Source organism: Anopheles stephensi, chromosome 2 (assembly GCF_013141755.1).
Source record: "Anopheles stephensi strain Indian chromosome 2, UCI_ANSTEP_V1.0, whole genome shotgun sequence".
NCBI classification, from domain to species: domain Eukaryota; kingdom Metazoa; phylum Arthropoda; class Insecta; order Diptera; family Culicidae; genus Anopheles; species Anopheles stephensi.
This window is the reverse complement of record NC_050202.1, coordinates 90,576,500-90,600,419: the sequence shown is the minus strand read 5'-3', so window position 1 is coordinate 90,600,419 and position 23,920 is coordinate 90,576,500. Positions and strand designations below refer to the sequence as shown.

At 49.7% G+C, this 23,920-nt stretch overlaps 7 protein-coding genes across 15 annotated transcripts; 2 read left to right on the top strand and 5 right to left on the bottom strand.

The window, feature by feature from the left end:
* Positions 1 to 698: 698 nt before the first annotated feature.
* Positions 699 to 2,682, bottom strand: LOC118505218. 2 transcript variants are annotated; one of them, XM_036040735.1, is made up of 3 exons: positions 1,711 to 2,682; positions 1,025 to 1,630; positions 699 to 943 (listed from the first exon to the last, which is right to left on the bottom strand). In XM_036040735.1, exons 1-3 carry the CDS (start codon positions 2,236 to 2,238, stop codon positions 812 to 814), a joined length of 1,266 nt encoding a protein of 421 aa, XP_035896628.1. In that variant the 5' UTR covers positions 2,239 to 2,682; the 3' UTR covers positions 699 to 811. The 2 variants fall into 2 exon arrangements, with proteins under 2 accessions (XP_035896628.1, XP_035896629.1); XM_036040736.1 differs by lacking the exon at positions 699 to 943 and having other exon boundaries at positions 1,058 to 1,247; positions 1,328 to 1,630.
* A 92-nt stretch (positions 2,683 to 2,774) lies between these two features.
* Positions 2,775 to 7,714, bottom strand: LOC118505192 (protein scarlet-like). Of its 8 annotated transcripts, none has more exons than XM_036040663.1 (7): positions 7,570 to 7,714; positions 5,232 to 5,555; positions 4,258 to 5,162; positions 3,730 to 3,957; positions 3,418 to 3,659; positions 3,155 to 3,255; positions 2,775 to 3,075 (listed from the first exon to the last, which is right to left on the bottom strand). In XM_036040663.1, exons 2-7 carry the CDS (start codon positions 5,512 to 5,514, stop codon positions 2,903 to 2,905), a joined length of 1,932 nt encoding a protein of 643 aa, XP_035896556.1. In that variant the 5' UTR covers positions 5,515 to 5,555; positions 7,570 to 7,714; the 3' UTR covers positions 2,775 to 2,902. The 8 variants fall into 8 exon arrangements, with proteins under 8 accessions (XP_035896556.1, XP_035896553.1, XP_035896550.1 ...); XM_036040660.1 differs by having other exon boundaries at positions 6,829 to 7,694; XM_036040657.1 differs by having other exon boundaries at positions 6,837 to 7,694.
* A 1,761-nt stretch (positions 7,715 to 9,475) lies between these two features.
* LOC118505224 lies at positions 9,476 to 10,807 on the bottom strand. Its single transcript, XM_036040752.1, has one exon. It carries the CDS (start codon positions 10,664 to 10,666, stop codon positions 9,524 to 9,526), a length of 1,143 nt encoding a protein of 380 aa, XP_035896645.1. The 5' UTR covers positions 10,667 to 10,807; the 3' UTR covers positions 9,476 to 9,523.
* Positions 10,808 to 11,076: 269 nt separating this feature from the next.
* Positions 11,077 to 17,030, top strand: LOC118505197 (myelin expression factor 2). The gene is made up of 6 exons (XM_036040669.1): positions 11,077 to 11,282; positions 11,552 to 12,155; positions 12,930 to 13,185; positions 14,542 to 15,441; positions 15,527 to 15,662; positions 15,749 to 17,030. The coding sequence occupies exons 2-6, from the start codon at positions 11,704 to 11,706 to the stop codon at positions 15,802 to 15,804; spliced, it is 1,800 nt and encodes a 599-aa protein (XP_035896562.1). The 5' UTR covers positions 11,077 to 11,282; positions 11,552 to 11,703; the 3' UTR covers positions 15,805 to 17,030.
* Positions 17,031 to 17,404: 374 nt separating this feature from the next.
* LOC118505237 (JNK1/MAPK8-associated membrane protein) lies at positions 17,405 to 18,832 on the bottom strand. Its single transcript, XM_036040776.1, has 4 exons — positions 18,396 to 18,832; positions 17,930 to 18,312; positions 17,723 to 17,857; positions 17,405 to 17,645 (listed from the first exon to the last, which is right to left on the bottom strand). Exons 1-4 carry the CDS (start codon positions 18,629 to 18,631, stop codon positions 17,506 to 17,508), a joined length of 894 nt encoding a protein of 297 aa, XP_035896669.1. The 5' UTR covers positions 18,632 to 18,832; the 3' UTR covers positions 17,405 to 17,505.
* A 77-nt stretch (positions 18,833 to 18,909) lies between these two features.
* LOC118505198 lies at positions 18,910 to 21,134 on the bottom strand. Its single transcript, XM_036040670.1, has 2 exons — positions 21,001 to 21,134; positions 18,910 to 20,929 (listed from the first exon to the last, which is right to left on the bottom strand). The coding sequence occupies exons 1-2, from the start codon at positions 21,005 to 21,007 to the stop codon at positions 19,140 to 19,142; spliced, it is 1,797 nt and encodes a 598-aa protein (XP_035896563.1). The 5' UTR covers positions 21,008 to 21,134; the 3' UTR covers positions 18,910 to 19,139.
* A 33-nt stretch (positions 21,135 to 21,167) lies between these two features.
* LOC118505184 (vacuolar protein sorting-associated protein 33B) lies at positions 21,168 to 23,904 on the top strand. The gene is made up of 2 exons (XM_036040639.1): positions 21,168 to 21,421; positions 21,504 to 23,904. The coding sequence occupies exons 1-2, from the start codon at positions 21,186 to 21,188 to the stop codon at positions 23,389 to 23,391; spliced, it is 2,124 nt and encodes a 707-aa protein (XP_035896532.1). The 5' UTR covers positions 21,168 to 21,185; the 3' UTR covers positions 23,392 to 23,904.
* Positions 23,905 to 23,920: the final 16 nt, after the last annotated feature.

The following is a 23,920-nucleotide window of genomic DNA, read 5'->3' as shown; positions in this document are numbered from 1 at the left end:
TTTTCATAAACTGTGCTGACCTTTTTCTGCGTCTGGTTGGACATCGTTATTGACCAACGAAGGATAGACTGGGCTAGAATGGAGGAGGACATTATATTCGGAGAGATGCAGAGACTTCACACAGGATACTTCGTGTTGTCTCTTTTAACTGTTAGCAAGTCCTGGATACTGACTACGGTCAAGCCTCCCAATTTTCCAAGCGGTGTTACGCACTTCAGCCCCATTTCCCGCGCAACGTTGCCCGCCAGTTCTAGGATCTCGGCTGTTAAGTATTCCAATATAGCCGCCTTGTAGACGGAAGCCGTTCCTGTAACGCGTCGCTTTTTGTACACGGCGGGACATTGTTTCAAGTAGCGATGAACTCGCCCCACCGGGAAATTGAGCTCGACACGCTCCGATTGCCTGTGGCCGTCAACCATGTTTGTTTCTACCGGGTCAAGGAATGTCCATACCAAATTAATGCTTGAATATTGCGATGAGTAGCAACCACTTCACTTACCTGAAATTTGTAATCCCCACGAACGCTTGGACGTCCAATACCACTGCTTTCCAAAAGAAGATAGCCGTCTGTCATCCACTCGCAAACGGGCCCAACCAATCACCGGAAATCAATATTTGAACAAACTGTCATTTTTGACAGATAAAAACTAAACAAACGAAACGCTGAATTGAAATCCGGTTTTAGTTGTTACTTCATGTGTGTGTGTTTGTTGTACGTTTATTGCACTGAAAATGGTGACGATCCGCCAGCAGAGCCAAACGAAGTCACTGGTAATTAATACATTTGCACGACTGTAATAACCATATGGCTTTAATTTTCACTGCTGGGCTGTCTTAATAAGCTGAGTATTTCTTCGTTCTGTTTCAGCACCAGATCGAACAGTTTGTTCAACTCCCGCAGCATCTTACCGCCGGGCACGAGATCCGTCGTAGACGTCTGTATCTGTAAGTGGAAAGCACACAAAATTCGTCTTTTCTTCGCATTGCCTGAAAAGTGAGGTTATGCTTGGAGTCGCGGGAATACCTTTGGCTGCTGCTGGAACGAAGCGTCGTCACGCAGCTCAGCACCGGAGGATGGCCACTGGTTGAAGTGTGTTGTGCTGTTAGCAGACACACCGGAATACCCTTGATATCCCATGGCCGTCGTCGATTGCACTCCATAGTTCTGCTCCGGATGAAGGGTACAGCTAGAGGTGGAATAAAATCCTCCCACCGTTTGATTCGGAACCTCCAGCAAACTGTTCTCCCTGCTCATGGACGCAATGGAGGAAGGCATTGGGGAGTTCCAGCCTAATCCGGTATCGTGACATGTCGTTGTTGTTCCTACCTGATTCCATCCCATGTCAAAGTTCTGCTCGGCCGCCGACATTTGCGACGAACAGGACGAGACACTGTCAACTGCGGATTGTGGCTGTGGTCCGACCGAACCGTCGACCCTTGGCTGCTGCTTCTCACGCCACAGCTTCAGATTCAGGTCCTTCATGTACTCCTCCGGCTTCACGCTGAACGTGTCCCAGATGAGCCGCTCTACCAGATTTAGCTTGTACGGACAGTCTTCGCCATGCTCGCGGACATAGTTCTGGATCTTGGTCATCTTGCTCTTGGTCGCCGAACGCATATCGTTCCAGCGCTACAGTACGGATGAAAGCTTGCGTTAGTCGCGGCACGATAATTATCCACCAGCACGGGAACACTACGAACGACACTCACTCTTTGCCACGCTTCTGCCGACTGGATCGGGGGACCCAAACTATTTAGCCGGCCAGTAATTACCTTCCAAACATCGGCACGGCTCTTTTCACTGCGCGCTACCGCATGTTTGCCACGAATGAACAGGAAGTTAGCCTTCATTAGCCGCACCAACTCCAGCTTCTGGACGTTCTTGATGCGTTTCTTGCGGTAATCGGCACTGGCACTGCTCGAACCGGTACTGTTCACCGTCGAATCCATCGGCGAAAACATACGAGTAATCTGCGTTTCTTCGCTTGTGTTCCCGCGCAAGTCAACCGTCAATCGTGCGATGTCCCGGAACAGCTTGTTCTTGCACCGATGGTTCGAACAGGAATGAATGGCCGGCAAAGTCCCGGGCCCTGTTGAGCTGATTGCTAGTTGACAAATTAATTTACCAATCTTTCGGGCGTCCACGCTCGTTGGTTGGCTACTGGTTGCGCTGGTCAAGCGCAACAATGGAAAGGCTGATAAGAGAAGAGTCTTTTTTGTCGTCTTGAGGCACCCCATGGCAAATTTTCAACGGAGACGGACAAACACACTATCAGCAACCGATTGCTGATTGGTGTTCCCGTTTTGCGATGTAAAATGTCTTCCTTCAGTGGTTCATGCTCTCTTTTTGCTCATTGCTACTATCTCTTAAAAGGGCGTGTCGAATCGCGTCATCTTCATTCATAAAATATTTGTTGTATAAAAGTTTACTTTTTTTTAAAGTACATATTTTGTACAGGTATTGTTAAACCCGTTCCGCTTTTGGCGAAATATTTTGAACAGCTCGAAGGTTTCTGTTCGAGCAGTTTGAAATTCGTTGTGCAAGCTATGCAATGTTATGCAGCGTACGCATGCGTGATTGTCTACATTTAGGCGCACAGAGTGAAATCAAGAGTTGAGTATGAGAGCTCGACCTGACTGCGCTTTAACCCTTGATATCAACCTTTTTCTGTCCTGAACGACATTCGATTCCACAACCATGATACGCAGCATGCTCTTAAATTAAACTAAAAGCCATTTCACGATCCAAAACGACAGAAAAGGAGAACGTAATGTACTGAGTGTATGGTTTGTTTTATTCTAACCACAGTTAACGGTACGTAATACGAAGATGACATAAAAATGCAATAAGCTTGTATGTTCGATAACAACAACCAGAAGGCAGACACACCATCCATTGCTTTTAATTGCGGGACACCCGCCTGGCCAGGCACAGCATTGCCAGGACATGATAAATAAAGTATTGCCCCACGAGCACCAGAAAGTCCGTCCGTAGATGTTTGCTGCTGAACGAATATTGATCCAACACTTGCTCGCCGTTATGCAGACAGATGCTCGGAATAATGTTGGAACATTCTGGAAGAAGGAATCAACAAACGCATTACTTCCACACCGCATGTGTGAGTGTGTAGTTGTGGTTGTGTATGTGGCTTACCAATATTCTTTACCCCGTCCCATTGGGCAATCGAGATTGCTTCACTGGCGAACATCATCCAGGAAATGAACGGCATCCAGCGCAAGTAGATGGGCATGGACCTGGTGGAGCAGACACGGGAGAGAGAAGAGAGACCGTAAATCAAACCGCAAAAATCCAGAATAAAGCCATCGCTAGAAAACGCTACATCTAATTTGCCATTTGCCAAACCATTTCGGACGAATTTTCACCGGTTCAATGCATGCCCGTTGAAGCGAACGTACCAGATTTTGATAAAAATTCCGGACGTGATCATCAGAATGTAATCGAACGGCACCAAGTACGACATGGCGGATGCGACCGTCGGGAACAGCGTGGAGAAGAAGCAGCCGCAAGCGATCGACACGTTCATCACCAACACGGACACGGCGACGGTGACGATCAGGCCGAGCAGCGTTGGTCTTAGGTTTGCGAGGAAGTACACGATCAGGATGAATGCGCAGGTCTCCAGCAGGACGAATGGGCTCTGGGAAAAAAAATCAAACGAAGCAGCGTTACCACTCTATCCTTGCTCTTGAACCCTCCGCTGGAATTACCATGGAAAGGATGCTCGAGATGTAGAACTGCGCCGTGCTGTAAAGGTTAGCCTTCTTCTCGCGCTGGAACAGTGGGAAACTGTCGGGAAACATCGACAGAGCGGCGTACATCGGCAGGAACGTGTTCTCCGAGACGATCAGAAAGATGACGCCCTGCATCGCCTGCACGCCCCGTTGCGATAGTTCGATTGCGTCCGAAAAGCAGAGTCCGACCAGTACGGCGATAGCCTGCGAACCACGCGAAAGAAAGGAAGTAAGCAGGTGAATCACAACATTACCTTTTGGTCTATGGCCACTCCCGTTCCAGTAGCCCACATGGCCCAGCACCCAGCAGCATGCTGTCAAAACAATTACGAGAACATTTCCCGATCGCAAACAGAAGGTGGGACCTCTGACACGGCCTTATCTGGCGCTTGAGTGAAAAGCGAACGATTAATCATTCTTAGTGCGCGTTCGCTCGGTCAAGCGTGATCAGTGCTTCCCAGTGATCAACTGCGGAACGATTCATCGGTCGATCGAAACACTTACTATTCGTTGAGCAATTTTGAAATACTGCAAGTTTGGATTCCGGTGAGCCTGAAGCACGTGACGGTACATGAGCCAGTACAGTGTGTAGAACCAGCAGCGATCACGAGCCTTGGTGAGCTGCTTCCGGAACGCTTCATCCCTTCCGTCCACGGCCGTGCTGTACAGTTCCGCACTGATCAACGCCTCCTGGCGTCTGGCAGCCTCGCTCGCGATGTAGTTGTTGCATATGGTCTTCGGACAGATCGCTCCCGTCGTGAACTGATTGCCCTTGGTAGTTTTGGCGGTGGTCGTGCTCGAAAGCACCTTGATGAGAAAGTCGGCCGTATTGTAGCCATGCTCACACTCCAAACCCTGCAACCGGAAGAACTGTACCGCTTCGTGCGGCGATCCGATAAACCCGGTCTGTCCACCGGTCAGCAGGATGAGACTGTCGAACTCGTACAGCAGCTTTTCGGCCGGCTGATGGATGCTGCACAGTACGGTTGTGCCGGCACGCGTCAACGATTTCATCATCTCCACCAGCTGCCGTGCACTGTACGAATCCAGCCCGGTCGTTGGTTCGTCGCAGAACAGGAACTTTGGTTTGGACAGCAGCTCCACCGCAAATGCGAGGCGCTTCTTCTCGCCTCCCGATAACGTTTTGCCTATGCCCGATGCGTTCGCTATCTTGGTGTTGGCGCACCGTTCCAGTCCGGTCTTGGAGAGTATGTCCGCGATCATGGTGCGCTTCCGGTCGGCCGATACGCGCTTGCCGAGCTTCAGATGGGCCATCAGCTGCAGATGCTCCTGCACGGTGATCGAGTCCGGCAGCAGCTCGTCCTGGTAGATGTAGCCACTGATGTTGTACATGAACGGTCCGATCGGGCATCCGTTGACGCGAATGTCTCCGGTAATGGTCATTTTATCTGAAACAAGAAGCGATCATCGAGCGTTATCTCACGCACGGTTTGGTGCTCTTCGGCTCCGGCACTCACCACTCATCCGATATGCCAGGGCGGACATCAGCGTCGTCTTGCCCGCTCCGCTAGGTCCCATCAAGGCCACGAGCGTTCCCGGCTGCAGCGTACCGCTGATGTCGTTCAGCACCGGAAGTTGTCCACCGCCGCCAGACGATGGCGTACTTCGCACGGGCGTTATGGTCAAGTTTTGCCACATTAGCGTAACATCCGTGCTGCTCCGGCCGGCAACCGGTGGCATGCCGTCAAGGTTATCAACAACGGCCCAGCTCTCATTGGCGATCGTTTCCCACGTAGACATTACACTTGCCGATGCTCTAGCTTCTCGCACACCAAAATGATCTGAAACGAAACATGGTATTATCAGGCGTATTTTTATGAGGACAACGACATGATCGTGCATAGGGAAAGGTCGGAAGTGTTCCCACCCGACCCAACGAAAGAAAAAACTCATTTCACGCATGAAAAACTTTAATCAACGTGCGATTTCAAAAACAAAAACAAAAATCTCATTAACCGGCACGAATTAAATATTGAGCAGGACAAGGATAGTCATTGGTGGCGATTTTTTTTTTATTTTTCGGCTGCGGTATTGCTGTGGTCGGGGTTGATGATGTAACGCAGAGACAACAGGCACGCTTTAACAAGACAAGATGGTTCAGGGTTGTGGGGGAAAAAATGGATTGATTGTAGACTAATTATTCCTTTTCCGGAAACGCTATGTTCCAACGATCTACAGTAGGTGATGTCTGCCATTCGATGGCTTTCTAGTCATGTCTTTCCCTCTCTCCCTTTTTGACCTGACGACCTGTTAGGTCATGCCTGGCATTTCTAGCTTACTAGAAACACAACGTAGTTGGATAATCAGTCCTCACTACGGGGATAAACAGTCCGGATGGAAATTGAACCGGGCCGCCCTAGTCACGTAAGATACGAATAAAATCAAATGACTCAAAATCACTATAATCATACAGACCAACAAATCTATCCATCAACCACGCGTCAGTCCTTGCACGATCGCCTACATATAGGATCAAAGATCGATTTGTATAACGCTTCTTCTTCTTCTTCTTCCTTGGCACTACAACCTCGAGAGATCAAGAGAGAAGCAAAGTAGTCACAGCCCTGCGTACGGGGAGGTGGTCTGGATGAGTTTTGATCCGTGGTCCTGCCGTGTGAAGACCGGCGCCGGTATCGCATTGGCCACCGGACCACCCCCATACAGTCCTTACGTTATGAAAAACAAGCTCCCGGATGCCTAAATCGAAGCACGGTTCGCGATCTACCAACAATGCCCAAAATTTGAGCAGTTGATTAAACGATCGTCGGACTCGTTTCTACAACGACGTCGGTTATCATGTATGTACGAGTGACTATAGAGCGAAGGATATATAAGGTGCAGGAAGTCACAAATTAAAGGCCAAGAGATGCGCAGGACACGATGTTGTAACAAGAAGTCGTTGATCTAGCAAGGATCACAACACGAGGTCCACTGCCAAAAACTTGATCCTATTTTCTTCATAACGTCTCTCCGATCCTCGAAGCACATCACATAAGTTGTTGTGATGTTGAGAATCGAAACATCCAGACCCTAACGCACTGTGCCCGAACTTACTCACAAACCTTCTACTTTGGCGACCCCTGATCTCTAACGCCCTCTTTCTAAGGCACGACGGACCACAAACCACACGACTGATTCGGCCAATATTTCGAACGCTGCAGCAAAACATACGTTTGCAAAACTGACGAATCGAAAAACGATGGCTGCTTATCACAAAACGATCACTTATTTAGATGAAGAATCGCGCTTGGCAACCATTACGGGTTGCCAGTTGAAGTAAAGTCGGCTTTCGCTGGATGTTCTTGGTCGGAAAACACGACCAAGTGCACACTCTCTCTCACACACGCATACACACACGAGGATCAGTCACACAATACCTGATACTGTGCTTGCAAGGCGTCGCAGGCTATCGGCAGCACACAAATTCGATCTCAACAAACCACAGTCCCGTCAACAAATCACGATTGTACTAAGATACTAAGTGCATTTTCTTTCGCCTCGTGGCACACAGCGGGCTCGGCACACGTGCGTTTGGGCGGTATGTGTCACGCCTTTATTAGTTCATTGAACTGCAACCAATCGAACACCCTTCCGCGCCACAAAGCGTCACACGATCGTCCATTTTTGTTTGCAAATATCCACTAAAAATAGAGATAGAGTTGCGGATGGTTCCGTCTCTTCTTCTGGATCTGCTGCTCGCGCACTTTCTCACTCAAGTTGCAATTTGAAGCGTCAAAACGAACCAGCTCCAGCGGCACTGGTCTGCTGTTGCATGTCTGGCCGTAAGCCTCTTGCCTGTTTGGATGTTAGACGCAGACTGCTGGTGCCCACACCACAGGAGTACTACTCCACATCCTGCCAACCGACACCGACACCGGCTTATCAGTCACCGCCACCGAAATATTCAGTTTCTGCTTTCTCGCGCATCTCTTTTGCCTACGCGATGGGTACCACGAGAGAACGTTGGGGCATTTTTTGTATTCTCTAGATTATTGGAATGATTCGTCGTCCGATTCGATAGAAGGTTCAGAGTTCAGAGAATGCAGCGCTTTCTCAGGGGAGGCTCCATAAGCACGGCACATTAGCTAGATAATGCATCCTGTGTGCATCGAACATTCGAATTAGAAATGATAGTGGCCGAATGTAACTGCTACACTTGCGATGTTTCCCAGTTCCAGTGGGTTGGCTAGATTAACCACCTACCAAGCTCAACAAACACCCTTAGAATGGTTTCAAATACAACCAGTCGTCTCTTGTTTCCTAATCATATTCCGTAAAATAAATCGTTAAGTAAATGTGCCCCTTTGCCGTAGCGAAACACTCCGGCCGACCTCTTCGGGAGAGCGGGAAGCAAATAAAATTGTACAAAACATAAAATTAGTTCAATTGAAAATAACCACAAAAAAAAATCCTTCAAATCAGTGCAGATATGGAACTAAGGGGCGATACGCAAAAAACTATGCTGACGCCAATCGAAACCGCTAAAAGCAGAAGTCTAAACATGATGACAAAAAATTAATCAACTGTTTGTTTTTCAACCATCTCGCGGCCCGGCCGAACCCTCCTTGCTAGTTTTGTTTGCCTGCTGGAAATGCAACAAAACCACAACCTACTCCTAATACGTTTTCGAGTAGCCGAAACCCGAAGAGTCTCAGACGGACAGATTTTCCTGGTCCTTATCGCGCCCGCCTAGACGCGTGACAGGGCGTATGTTGTCCCGCTTGCCCAAGACATGATAAGGTCCAGGGTTAGGAAATAAAACATTAATTAATCAAATAGCGTCCAGTCGCGTGCCATGGCCCCCCAGCACACTGGACCGCAGTAATTGGGCCCAAATTTGAACGCGTTGCTTACAGTCAGTCAGTACTCGCACTACTTCTATCAATCTGTCACACTGGGAGAGAGTGCTGTAATGTTGCAGCACATGTTGTTCACTCCTGAAATTATGGTTTAATTGTATTTGACCTGCCGGTGAGGGTGAACTACATTTCTTTAAGGAAATAAAACCAATCAGTTGTCTGAGGGTCCGTGTCAGACCTATCTCCAGTCGGATGGTCCTGTAAAGACAGTACCGTGGTCACGGTTGTCGATATTTGATTATCTGTTGGGACCAGCAAGCTTATCAATGCATTAAGGGGATTTCGTCATTTTATTTTGGCTAACTTTTGCTAATCGCACTATACACAGTGACGGTGATTCACTGAAATGGGTCAAGAAGTACCGGACATACCAACAGCCGGTACTAGTCCAGTTTAATCTGGTTTAATAAAAAAACAAGACCTCTTATAACCTGGGGTTGAGTCTTCAATTTCAATCGGTTGAATGTGTGGTGGAACCTCTTCTACCTTTTACTGTGCTTCTGGATAGTCAGTTCTGCGTACGGGGAGGCGGTCGGGATGGGTTTTGAACCCCGACCCTGTCGTGTGAAAATTAGCTCCGCAATCGTCTCGGCTACAGGAACACCCCAATGGTATGGTGGACAGTATCCTAATTATCCTGGATAGAATTGGATGATTCTTACATGTTCCAGTTTTCCAACATCTATCAGTCGCAGAGCTCCCTCCAGAGAAATCACCAATAATACTTACTAGTCAATCAGCGCGAAACTGACCTATGATAATCGATCTGCCAGACCTTAAATGTCCTAATTGTTCAAAGCCGTAGTGTCATCAACAAATTATATTGTAAAGAATACCGCACATTTCCGGTGTACATGTCTATTTTCACAAAAGCTTTCTACCAATTACTACTACTGCTGCTTTTTAACGTTAGACATGCCAGGCACTCGATACAGGAACTCTCCATCGTCGTCGTAGAAACAATCGTCCACCTGGTACGTGGCGCCCTTTTTGTACAGCTTTTTGGGAATCTTTATGAACTCTTTTATATCCTCCCGCTGTTCATCACGCGCATCGTACAAAGAGTCCGCCACCACCGGCTGTGCCGCATCATACTTCTTGTGGATGTTTTCCAACCTGTCCGTTATGCCTGTCCCCAAATCTAGCTCCAGATTATGCTCAACCGACTTGCGACTGTCTGCGACCGCTGTCGAATCTCCCCGTCTTTTGATTTCGGCCCACGTGACATGCCGTGTGTTGTGCACATTTCCCATCAGGAACGTGTCCTGTTTGGGAACCTGCTGCGACATTTCCGGATGATGATCAGATTCTTCCGATCGATCGCTGTCATCCGACAGAAGCGTCCGTTGCGATTCATTGTCCTTCTCGATCGGTTTATATTTTTTACAGCTCGTCACGATTGCACTAAACTCGCCCTCTGGCAGTGGTCTGATTTCGTACAGCGGTTTGCGTTCAATTGTGGGCCGCAGCTCATTCGTCTTATCCACGTTCCGCTGCATAAACTTGCTCAAATGCTGCGCAAATCCCGGATCAATATTCTTGATACGTCCGCTGCGAAACATTTGCCAATTTTCCTTCACTGCCGCATCGTGCCGCTCCATCCGTTTGCCGTCCTTCGGTTGCCACTTGGTCTTGACTATCTTCGCGATCGTGTATCTGTCCGCGGGGAAACTTTCCGTCAGCTTGTCGATGTTCCATTCCTCCGGATCGAAGCTGTGCAGGTACCTTATCTGCTCCTTCTCGGACCAGGTGAGGAAGTTAAGCTGCTTCGATTTGAAGTATTTGTTTCCAACGATCCACGTCTGCAACCGGTCGCGGTACTGTGCCTGTTCTGCCTCGAACTGTTTGTGGCTTTTGTGCAGCTGATGAAAATTCGCCTCACCGTCTTCCAGGCTTTCGTACTCCACGGGTTTTGCGTCATCCGGCAGTAGGGCGGCTCGCCTATCAATTCCAGGATTACGGGCCTTTCTCGCGTAGTACCGACAGAGCGTTTTCTGTTTGTTGTACGCCAACCGGAACATGTTGCGTAGCATCTTATGAATGCTGAGTTATTACGGATGATGGCAGCTAAAAAGACAAAATAATTCCACTATTTCTGCAATCGAGGTAATCGACAACAGAAAGGATCACAACATCAAATGCCCCCACACCTAAACAACAACTGTCAGCAAATGCAGAATAGTGTTTGTGTGTTTTGATTGTGTGGATGAATAATTTGACAATGTTGGAATTATGTGCGATTTTAATAAATTGACTCCTTTATAAATATTGATCAAACACGTCTTTTCGCCCCAGGAATTGAAATGGTAAATTATTATAGGCAATTTTAGCAATTTTAATTGAAACTCAAACGATGCGAAATAGGCTTTTTCATCCGCTATTACCTTGCTGGATAATCGCGTACAAAAATTTTCTTGCATCCCGCCTTTCGTCTGACAGCAACGTCAAACTGCCAAGCGTCCATTTTTTCACAGCGACGGGGTCGTTAGCGCTTTTTCCTATTTGTTTCCTAGTGAAGAGATATCGGCTAGAAGTGGTGCAGAAAAAGGGCTGTGGTGGTCCGGAAAAGCAACTAGAACCGTTTAGCATTGTTGTCCGCGTTGTGTTTAGCTTGAGCAGCATTGTTTTCCTTCGCCATCGGATCGGAAGGTATGGGCTCGTGCGTTATGGATTATTCTACCCCTATGGCGTCGTATGATGGTGCTGTTTCGTGACACCGTAGAGGATGCGGCGTTTTTTTTTCTCGCCATGTTTAATGTATTCGTCCGTGCGGCGCCGACGTAGATCCGTCCTCTTCCGGAGGGAAGGATTTGTAGCAACCACGTCCTACGTAGTTTGCATTTTGCATACTTGCTGATGTCGACGCGGAAGATTTGCATACTGCTTGTCTAATGGAAGTTTTTCTGTTACCGTTTTAGCGAGAGTGTTGTAACCGAGTCGGTGTTCCTCCCTGGCGCGTGCGTTTGATCCCTCATTCATACGGCGTTGAGTCAAGTTCCACCCGTCGTCCGTGTCCTCGCGTTTCGTCTGCCGTTCGCTGCCGCTTTTCCGTTGGTGAGCACGGGTAGTGATGGATAACGACAGCGATCAAAACAATCGCGACCGTTCACGACGTGGCGATCGACGCAGCGGTGCCGGCTCACGCTTCAGCAACGACCGTGACCGGAGCCGCGATCGGGAGCGTAGCGATTGCCGGCGAATCTACGTCTCGAACGTGCCGTACGAGTATCGGTGGCAGGATCTGAAGGATCTGTTCCGCAAAGAGGTCGGTGATGTGTCGTTCGTTGAGCTGTTTCACGATGAGAACAATAAGCCGCGGGGATGCGGTATCGTAGAGTTCGAAAAGCCGGAACACGTCCAGATGGCCCTGGAAAAGATGAACCGCTACGACATCAACGGCAGAAATTTGGTCATCAAGGAGGACTACGGCAACGAGCGGGACAAGTATGGGCGGGTTGTGCCGAAATCATTCCGCGGCAACGACAACGACAACCGCCGTCGGGACCGTGACGATGATCGAATGTTAGTGTTTGCATTATTTAGGATCCGTTTTCTCATTCCCCCCCTTTCTTTGTTTATTGTGTATGTCCACATTTTCCACACATTTCCTATCCTGCTGGAATGCGTACGGGGCACGCGACCACTGTTTTCCATTCCCCCATGGCTGCGATTGTTGATACGGTTTCCACCTGACTGTACCGCACTACCGCACACACAAATACGTTCACGTTCATCCATATGCCATCAAACACAGAAGGAAGGCGCCCTTACAATACTTAAATTTGCCCTACACTTCCACCAGTTGACTGTACCCATCAACAAAACGCCCTTTCCTACATGGATAATCAGTGTAGAATTTACAGAATTAATTCCGTCAATTCTGATAAGGAATCGTACTTCGATTTCGTAACTCTTAGTCGCTCCTATCAGTGCGCTGTCTAAATTTCCATATCCATTTGTCGTATGTGATTTCATGAATCATGAACTAATTGGTGCTTGTTGCTACACACTGCCATAGTTCCTACGCATTATCCTCCTTGCCAAGGGTTGTAGCATGTATGTCCCGTCCCTTCTTGATAGTTGTGGGTCGACCGGAATGTGGACGATCCCCTGCACAAGATACATTATCCTCCTCCATTCATTCACGTCTCGTCCGTCCGTCCGTTCGTTTTGTTATTTGTTCTCATCTCTCTTTTTGCCTCTCTCTCTCTCTCCCTCTCTCTTTATCTTGCGTGTTGGTGTGTTGCGTGTGGTTTTGTTTTTCTCTTTATCTCTGTATGTTTCTGTTTCCTACAGGTCTGGACCATCGCACGGTGGTAGCGGTGGCGGTGGTGGTGGTGGCGGCGGCGGCGGCGGCGGTGGCGGTGGTATTGTCGGTGGCGGCGGAAATGTGGGTGGCGGTGTCCTCGGCGGTGGCAATCTCGGTGGCGTCAGTGTCGGTGTTGGTGGTAGTGATTTTTCGCAGGATTACAATACGTACGGTCTGAGCGTAAAGTTCTTGGAGGGTTTAGGCATTCAAGGGCCGTTGCATACGAAGATCTTCGTCGCCAATGTGAGTATTGTAGTAGTTTATGCTCCTTCTGCACAATGCCAATCTCCATCCTCCTTTCTTTCTTACTTGTTTGCTTCTTACGTTTTACTGTATTGTTTCGTTCGGATTGTTTCCTTCCACTCGCCGTGTATCTCTACAGCTGTTGATTATTCTGGATGCATACGAATCCGAATCTGGTTTGGATTGGCGCGTCACAATGGTTCACACTTTTCTGGCAGACTTACAACGCGCATGCATTAACAAAATAGACTGCAATCGGTCCAACATTCACAACATCGAAATCTACGTGCGAGAAACCTTTTTATTAGTACCTCCACCACGGTTGTCGTAAATATGTTTACGTGTGTTTGGCTTTTTGTGGGCCCATGCAGACCCGTCTTAACTACGAAGCGATAGGAGAAGGTCCTGCGATAGAGTTTTCTCTTGGTCGCTGCCGAGGGAAGTTGAAATTCTCTTGAACGGTTGCGACTGGTATTTGTATGGATTCTGTATAACAATACTGAGCTTGTCCAGTATCTGCTTCACCAATTGGAAGGATTTTTTGATCCGATGGCCAATGCTACAGAAGCCCCCAGCGATCCCCAAGGTAAGATGGATCGCTAGGACCCAGGTCCGTCCTATGAACGATTCTTCATATCAAATCTAGTATTTACATACGAAACTGTTTGATAATCTGCTTAACTCGTTCAATGGGGGTTTTGTTTTTCCTTGCTTTTTGACGTTGGGTGTACTGTTACCGTTTTGTTCCGTCCAACTGAAAAACGTGCGTCGGCAGTTTTGTTTTCGCTGGGGGCAGTTATCCGCAGTCGCTGCGTTCCTCCTCGATTCCAATTTCGACTGGGATGCTGGTTCTCTTTCTCTCTCTCTCCATTTAATATCTGTTTGTTTGTTTCGTTGGTAAAAAAGTGGCCAATTCCGTCATTGGACCGCGTGTGTCTGTTCTTTGAGATGCGTTCGACACCTTAACCCGACAGTATCATCCGCAGCAGAAGTAGTAGTGGAGAGGTGTGCGTTGTGTTTTTGTTTTGTTCCATTCTACACCTTTTTTACCAACGTAGAGATACATCGTCGATCGGCTGTAAAGGAACGATCTCCCTAACGCTTATCTACCGTATATCTGCAGGGCAGCTAGTTGCAGCAAACACTTCTTACAACGGGGGTCTCTCCTCCGATCGTTTTTCTTTCTTTCTTTTCTTTTCTCTTTTTGGCAACCATTCATCGTCGTCGTCACTAATGATGTTTCGCCCGCGCACCGGTGGTCCGACTGTGTATGTGTTCCGTGGGTTTGCGTGTGTGTGTGTGTGTGTGTGTTTTGCGCGTGTCGAATGGTTCTGGCTTGTGCTGTGCGTCAAACAGCTCGACTACAAGGTCGATGCGAAGAAGCTGAAGCAGGTGTTCAAGTTGGCCGGCAAAATCCAGAGTCTCGATCTGTCCGTCGACAAGGATGGGAACAGTCGGGGGTTCGCCGTCATTGAGTACGACCATCCGGTCGAGGCGGTCCAGGCCATCTCGATGTTTGACCGGCAGATGCTTTTCGACCGTCGCATGACCGTCCGGCTGGACCGTCTGACGGAGAAGAGCGAGATGAGCCGGCTGCCCGAGGGGCTCAAAGGCATCGGTATCGGATTGGGTCCGAACGGTGAGCCGCTCAAGGATGTGGCCCGCAATCTGCCCTCGCTGCAGCAGCAGAACACGGCCCTGCAGAGTGCCACGCTGTCGAATGCGGCGCCGACCCCGGTCCAGCCTCCGCTGACCGCAAGCAATTTGCTCAACTCGGCCGCCACCAGCAATCTGTCCGGGTTGAACTCAAATCTGGCGGCACAGCTCAGCAACGTGGTTGGGCTGTCGAATCTAACCGGTGGTTTGCAGAGCTCGCTGCTGTCAAACGCGGCGGCCGGTCTGACGAATCTTAGCGGTCTGGGAAGCTTGGGTGCGGCAGCGGCTGCTGCAGCGGGTGGCGTTGGCGGTGGTTTGGGCGGTGCTGGCGGTGGTCTGGGCGGTGGGCTCGGTAACAGCTTGTCCAGTGCGCTCAGTGGTCTCGGCGGTTCCGGTAATGATGTTGGGCTCGGTTCTAGCTTCAACCAGAGCTACTCGTCCGGCTTCGGTAACGGTGGCTCCAATCGGGGCAACGACTACGACATGGGATCGTCGAACGTGCGCAACTACAGCACAGCGCCGAACGACGACTATGGCCGCAACTACGGTGGCCTCAACAATGGCAATCGCAAGATGTCCGACACGATCATCATTCGCAACGTACGTACGCCTTTACTTGCCTGCCGTCTGACACCTCTGGACCACTGAAGGAACTACTCATTATCCCCCCTCTCCTTTTCTCCAGATGCCTCCTTCCTGGACTTGGCAAACGCTGCGCGATAAGTTCCGCGACGTCGGGGAGGTAAAGTTTGCCGAAATCAGAGGACAGGACACCGGTGTCGTTCGTTTCGCCAAGGAGCGTGATGCCGATGTTGCCATAAGTAAGTAGTAATCCTAGTAGGCTTACGTTCAAACTCGCGGCAATCGGACACTAACGGAGGCTGTTGTGCTTCTTCCCCCCCTACAGAACTTATGGATGGGACTCGCTTCGAAGGACGAACGGTGGACGTGAATTTCTTTTAGATTAAAGGGACGTATAGCTTTCCATTTTATTTCTCCCCATTCGCATCCGCATCATCCATGTCGACAACGAGCTGTTTGTCGGTCTTGTGTGTGTGTGTGTAAAGTGGCAATTTTCTGCACCATTTCTATTGGAAGGATTTTTCTTTGTACAATAATTTTCCTTGAATGTTACAAAAACCGGGGGCGTTCGCGATTAGGACTCCGCGAGTCTCCCGCCACACGGTAGGGGACAGATGTATTGTGGGGGAATGATGTCGAGTCCTTTCTTTGTAATAATCGGTTATTAGTTTAGGCCCTCTTTGACGACGTTCCTCCAAGGCGTTTAGCGAGCAATTGTAACCAGAACAATCTCCATCGCAAAACAGGTTAGATGTTTAGGTTGGCATTTAAATCGTTTGGACAGCAAATTGACGCACCGGGCGCAGCACAGTTCACATCCAGATCTCTCTCTCTCTCTTTCTTTCACTCCAAAAACTGCGTCGACTATTTTCCAAACAGATGTCGCTATTCGGTTCCGGAATGTTATCCCCCCCCCTTGGTTCAGGGCACTACCTACTTGCTCAAGTCATAAATATTCGCGGTACGATGGTTCCGCCGGTTTTGGTTTTGTTGTTGTTGGGTTGTCGTTGATTGGACTTTCACGCTGTCTTTCTCACGGACTGTCGACAAGCACATGTATTACACATGCATCCGTATTCGCTCATGGAAGTTCTCTGTAGATTCGTAAAAACGTGAGCAACGCACCACAGCAATAATCCAAACAAGTAAAAACACCGCGCGTCATTCGAAGAGCTTCTAGTTTTATTCGGCGAAGTTTGTTAGGGATATGGATTCCGAGAAGCTTAAGGACGTTTTAACATACCTCTCTTCTAGCCCGTGTTGAGCAAAAGCAAAAGCAATCAGTGTCCGTGAGGGAAGTGAATTTCGAATTTCGGGGTGTAATTCGCTACAATAATACAGTGGGTAAGCACAGGTATCTAGCACGTAAAGAACTAATGACACCACGTCGTCGTACACCACGGCAAACAGTCGCATCATCTGCTACTACACATTCTCTACCGTTAGACAAACCAGCAGCATCATCAAACCTAATAATATGCTAGTGTCATATGTTTCATTGTAGGAAACATTTTAATCGACCCATTAAGCGTCAAGTCAGTGGCGTGCAGTAATTGCGCAGAAAATAAACGACGTTCAGTTTTAACAAAGTACAAACTACAAAGTAACGCCAACTGCTGCTTCCGGTGCTCATTATAGAACAGCATGATGACTATATAGCTCCACCACTATCGACGGATTTGCTCCCAATCTGCGGTCCGTGATGGTGCACGACTCGGAAGCAGAGTTGACTCGGTTGACGGCGACGGTTTCGAGGTTGTAGAGGACCGTTCGGCACTAGGCGTAGAGGAGGATCACAGCGAACTCGTTGGCTGAATCAAATGATCAAATGAATCCTACATACTTGTGTGGCGCTACAGTTTCCACCAGCCTTCCTTTGCATTGGGCTGACGGTGAGCAAGGCAATCCTATCCACCTTCACCTGTGTTGCGGTGATATTGGCACCCAATGGTATTCAGCGATTGCTTCAACAAACAACACCTTTCGAAAGATTACAACTGTAGAATATATTTCCTAATTTTCCTATCACAAATTTATTTGAAGCGAACCTTGACTTTCGCCGCCGAAACCGGTATGCGGCCACTACTTGAAATTGTCTGGATCCGTGTACTTGGCAGTGAAAATGTAGAACAGTGCCGGGGCTGGTACTAGCAGCAGAGAAAAGTACGAGATTTCGTATGGTATCGATATGATTCCGTACGCCAACAGAATCCAATGACCAACTGTGCGCAAACATCGGAAAAGTCATTAGTGAGCGGAATGAATAGGAGATGGGAAGGGACGAACGTGCAACACTTACGTATGATGGTAGCATTTCGCATTTGTGTGATCGATGATTCCAGCAGCCATTTCATCGTTTGATCCAGCTTGAACGAGAAGTGCAGCGCGTTGGACACGAGCGAAATCAGAATGCTCAAATATGGGAAAGAGTAATCTGAAAGCAGTGAATAGTAGGAATTAGCACGCAAATGAGCCCCGAACCCCGGACCTTGCGACGAGAACTCACAAATTAGCCCCCCGGCGACAGCGTGCAGCAGTGCCAAGATGGGGAAAATGTAGAGCGCATAGTAAACGGCCAGCTTGCCGCGGTACGGCAAGAACTTTACGTTCAACCCAGGCCGAATGATCATCATGAAGGTTACGCAGAACAGGTAGAATACGAATATCATCGTTTGCAGGGGATAGACCGCTTCCTGGGTGCAGTACAGCGTCGTCTCATAGTTGGGCGTTGGGTTGTGGAAGAGCGTGTACCAGTCGGAAAGCTTCTGCACGCCGCATGAATTGATCCGCAGCTCCCAGATCGGATCGGTAAAGAGAATGGTTAGGAACGCGGACAGGAACACTTCCACACACGCGCTGGCGTGCAGTATCAGCTCGCCCTTGGTGAACCTAAAACGACAAGCAGACGAGACTTGATAGACGAGAGGCTGGGTTGGGCTGGGCTGGGCTGGGCAGTTTCGGCTTCGCCTTACTTCCGCAGGTGAGCATTCAAATCGATGCAAAACCAGTGAATAAGCAACGGCAGGATGGTCATAAAGCCAAGATACAGCCAATCGTGCGAGGTCAGGTCCTTGTCGCACGGCGTGCAGACGTACTGCGGGTTTACGCGAAATCCTCGCAAACAAGCCCCGCACTCACTGAGCGAACTGTTGGCCAGCACCGTACGGCCACAGTACAGGCCTGGACATTTGTCGATCGATTTCAGCATCACGGTGTATTGTCGATTTAATCTACTGGATTCATGGTTTCCTCCCGGTTGAAGCGTTAATTTCTATTTTCCTCGTATTCGCAGAATTCCTCCTCCGGTGGAGAGATGTATACAAACAACAAATCGCTGTCAAACGGAGCTGCACACTGGTCGCGGTAAGTACACTTTCCGTCATAACAATCGGCACACTGGGCGAAGAAAGTTTGCTTTCGGTCATCGTGGGTAGAAAAACAATTCAATTCCATGATTCTCGTTTCACCGAACACACTCAAAACAGACAAACAGTTAAGCTATAAACAGCGTAAGTTTATTATCTGTTGCTTTGGGAGAGTAGCTTATGAGGAATAGAAAAAAACTTGTCGTGCCTTCCCATGCACCAGCATCAAGGAATGTTTCGTTAGGACTCTAATTACCTGACTAGCTTTTCAATACATATACTTGCGGTGCGTGCTTTGGTGTAACGACCTATCATCTACTGCTCCAGCTCCAGCTTACCGGGTCATCATCCTCAATCATCGCCTACCTCTACAACGTCGTAATCGTCGTCACTGTCGGTGACAATGTCGCACCGAAATTGGCGATAAATGTCGAACAGGACATTCTCGGCATGGTTCGCCAGCGGGAGACGATTCTCAATCTCTAGCTTACGCTCAAACCTCTCCGTCAGCTCGCTTCCGATGGCACGCTTGAAATCGATGAAATTAATACTGATATCGATATCGTCCGGTGGCCCGTCCTCGTTATCTTCCGTCTCAGAGTTGGCGCTGTTTTGGGGCGTTTGCTGCGCCTGGTTGCCGTCCTTCCCATTCACCTGCTCGGGAACGGGCTTACGAGAACAGTTAGCTTCGGTTGCTTTGGGTTCCGTCTTCCCGTCCGGCTTCGTTTCAACCGACTGAGTTGCATCGGCTCGGACGTTCTTATCGTCTGCTTCCCTTTTGCCTGCTGCTGCTGCTTCTTTTTCCATCTCCTCCGCAAGCTGCTCACCGTCAACGCCATCCGCATCGTTGAGCTCGTCCATGCACTCATCCTCGTCCTCGTCGAAATCCACGTCCTCCTCCCCTTCCTCTCCATCCGACCAACCGTCAACGTTCTCTAGGAAATGCTCTATCTCCAGGTCGTCATCCTCATCCTCCGGTTCCATCATTTCGTCATACGCCGCCGCGGTCGCTTCATCGCCCGCCACCGCCGTCGTCTCGCGTACCGGCCGGGTCCAGGGACACAAATTACTATCTGCAAAGTCCTTCACCAGCACCGTGCTCTTGATGTACCGTTGGTTGATTTGCTGCATCAGCCCGGCACATTCGGCGAGCGTGAATTCGCGCCCATTGTCCTTTTCCCACTTCGGCAGCTCGCGTTCCCATCCGCTGCAGATGTCGTTGAATGCGTTACCGGTAGGCTTCACCACCTGGGACGACGAAAGACCGATCAGCACGACACCCAGCCGCTTGCAGGTGTTGTGCAGATGCAGCGTCAGATCTACCTGCGACTCGTCCACAAACATAATCACCGGCTTGGGGATGTTGTTGGTCGTCACGAACTTGTCCACCACCTTGTCCAGATAGGCGGCAAACGTTTTCGGCGTCACCTGTCCGTACTCGTGTGCCACGATGGCACAGTTTTTCGGTGCTGCCTGCACGATATGCGGCGGAACGTCACGCCGGTACGGGTAAACGAGCAGCGGGGACAGATGATGTCCGGCCGCCGAGAAGGTGTACAGCATGGTCATTTTCTTCAGCAACGTCCGTACACTTTCCTTCATTTCGACCCGCTCGCGGAACCGCAGCTCATCGCACAGGAAGACACGGGCCGGTTGGGACAGTATGTCGAACAGGTTCGATTCGTTCAGATAGCTTTCGATGTGCAGAAACCAATCCGTTACGATGCCGATATGTTTGCGCTCCTTGGCCCGATCAACGGACAGCCATCTTTTCACAAACCTCTGGTAGCATCGCCGTCCGAACTCGGTGTCCTGGAACGGGTGCGTGCGGGGCGGTTCATTCTTCTGGACCAGCGCTTCTGCCGCCGTTTCCACGTTGCGCTTTTTAATCGAGAAACCGCGCTTGCAACAGTCCGTCATCCACTGGTACAGGGCTTGCTCCTCCTGGGGCAGCAGCTTGCTGATTTTGCCGTGCTTGAGCGACCGCAGATAGGTGGACAGCGTGGTGCGTGGTACGTTGCACACGTGGGCCGCCCGCCGGATGGAAACGCCGCGGTCCACTATCAGATTGATGGCATTCTTCAAATCCTGCCTTGTGTACGGGTTGGACGCTTTGCGACAACGGACGCTATCGTTGCTCTCTGCAAAACAAAACGACACAAACCAAGCATTATGGCTTCGAGCTGTTGCCCTAATCCTTTCGCTTCCTTACCGGACATGTTGGGTAGCTTGTGCTGCAATTATAACTAGAAACCGGAACGAATCTTTTGCACAAACTATTTTACTCCGCTCAGCAGCACAAAGCGTAAACAAACACTTTCCGAGGCAGTTGACAGCCCGTGTGCAGGGTTGCTAAGAAGGCTTCGTTGTGTGCGTTACCCTGTTTGCATTTGACAGATGAACCACCCTGTGCGTCGGGACACCGTCTGTTTACGATTTTGCGTCTCCGCTGCGATCGTAGCAACCGGGAAAATGGATTCCTCCGCGAGCGGTGGAAAATTGCTAGGATTCCGGCAGATAGCACAGGAAAAGCTTCAGCACGTGTTCTACTCCATCCCTTCGGAAAAGGATCTTATCATCGAACCGGCACTCATTAAACCGCTGGAACATGTTTGCGGTGCATCGTGGTTGAGGTGGGAATTCCGAACCAACCCGATCGGGGTGGGGGGATCAGAACAGAAACAGGTCGTAAAGAATGCCTTCGTTTTGTTGCAGGAAAAAAGGCATCGACAAGATATTCAAGTTCGACCCGAAAAATCCACCACCAAAGCGGAAACAGTTCGTGTACTTCATCACGTCCAATCTGCTTACGTTCAAGAGCGTGCTGGACCAGATCAGTGGCTACCAGAGCCAAACGAGCGGCCTGCTGGAGCCGGATATACGCAGCAAGCAGTACCATGTGCTGGTGCTCCCGTCGGTGCTGGCCAGCTTCGAGCACTTGCTCGAGGAGGAAGGTCTGCACGGGATAGTGGAGTTGTACAACTTCCACTGGGATTTTCTGCTGCTGGACGAATCGCTGCTTAGCCTCGAGCTGCCGAACGTGTTTGCGGACGTGTTCGTTCGGAAGGACACCACACCGCTCGGGGCGATCGCACAGAGCGTGCGCATTTTCAATCTCGTCATGGGCAAGCCCCATCTGGTGTTTAGTTTGGGCGAGAATGCGGAGAAAATACTGCAAATGGTGCAGCGCATGGAGGCAAACAAGCCACGGACTGGGGTGGCGGCCGGCAAAGAGAACAGTAAACCGGAACCTCCGGTCGAAAAGGAGCCGGAGTATGCGGCCATGCTAATACTGGACCGGGATCGAGATTATCCGGCCTGCCTGCTGACGCCGGTCGTTTACTGTGGGCTGCTGCTCGAAATACAGACACTCAACTCCGGCTCGCTGGTAGTGGACGGGGACAGCAACAAGATCAAGTCCGGAAAGTTGGCTTTCTTGCAGCAAACGTCCCAGGAGCAGCCGCAAGCCTCCACGCACCAGGAGGCAACCAGCTTGCGCATGAGTGGCGCCCAGGACATGATCTATCTCGAGCACCGGTACCGTCACTTCTCCGAGGTGATCAGTCTGCTCAGTTCGCAGGCCAAAACGCTCGGCCTCGAGGGGAAAGCATACTCGCGCGAAATGAAGCTCCACGAGATGAAGGACTACGTCACGAACAAGCTGCCGAAGGTGGCCGCCGCCAAGAAGGAACTGTTCAAGCACCTTCGGCTGTGCGAAACGATCGTCGAGGAGATTGGCGCCAACTTCGAGAAGCATCAAATGATCGAGGAAAGCATGCTGACCAACACGAACCGGAAGCAGATCATGAACTACATTCTGGAGCTGCTGAGCAGCGATGCGCACAAGTACAACACGCTCCGGCTGATCTGTCTGTACCACGTTACGATCGGACTGACGGGCGAAGATATGACCAGGCTGATGACCGGCTACCTGACCGCATTCGGATACCGGCATCTTAGCGTGTTTCACAGCCTGTTCCAGGCGCGCCTCTTTCCCGACACGACGAACCTCAGCAAGACGAAGATTCTCTCGCAAATCTCCATTCCCACCCTGAAGACACCGTTCCAGATCGAGGCGAACAAACTGAAACAGCTACCGACGGACTCGAACGATTCCGTTCCGACTGCGACCGGGGCTGGGAGCACCGATCGGGACGGTGGTCTAGCTGGTGGTGTGTCGGCGGGTGGTGTGGCGAAATCCTGTCCAAGTTACGTCTTTAACGGCAATTACATTCCACTTGTCACGCAACTAACGCACATGATATTCGGTGCGGCCAGCTTCGACCAACTCAACACCCGACTGGGCCATCTCGAACGGTTGAAGGTTTCGGGCCGAGTATTGGAGCAAGGAACGCATCAAGCCCACGGCGGAGCGGCACCAAAAACGATCAAGGAATTGTCGGCCAGCAGTCACAAGGCTGCACTGAATCAGCTGTTCCCGTTCAAGGAGAAGACCATGTTTATCTTCATCGTTGGTGGGATTACGTACGCGGAGATTGCTGCGTGTCACTTGCTGGAGCGGACGATAGGGGCGAAAATTGTGCTCTCCTCCGATCGCATCATTGCCGGACACGATCTGATCGAGAGTGTAGTAAGCTGTTAAATTGCTGATGATACCGACGATGAAAGAAGCCCGGGATATTGCCCCTTGTGGCTCTTAGGGAAGCCGATATCCGGACGGATACTCTCTACAGAGATATTAATGCGAACTTTGAAGGATGGAGTCTCATAGCATTCTACAAGCTTTTTTCTACAGGCTTGGTGAGAGGCAGAGAGAGATTATGTATCAGCGGTCTGTTGGGTCTTTATCCGATATTACGGAGGATAGCAAATTTATTGGGCTTTCACTTGCTTTTGTGGGTTTGACGGCCTCATACAAGAGTCAAGACAAGAGCTCAGTCCCTTAGTGCCAATATCGATTCTGTTGTCACACACATTCCCCGATCATATTCTTGATCGTATATCCTGCCGTATGTAACACGAGATATGCGGCCAAACTAGCCAATGCTAGCTACTAACGGTCCGATATACCTGTACATAAGAGATAACGTTATCTTGTGAAGCCAGCGAGTGGCAGACAAGAATTTTAGAAATATATTTATATTTATGTGCATAACTGTTTCCATATTCAT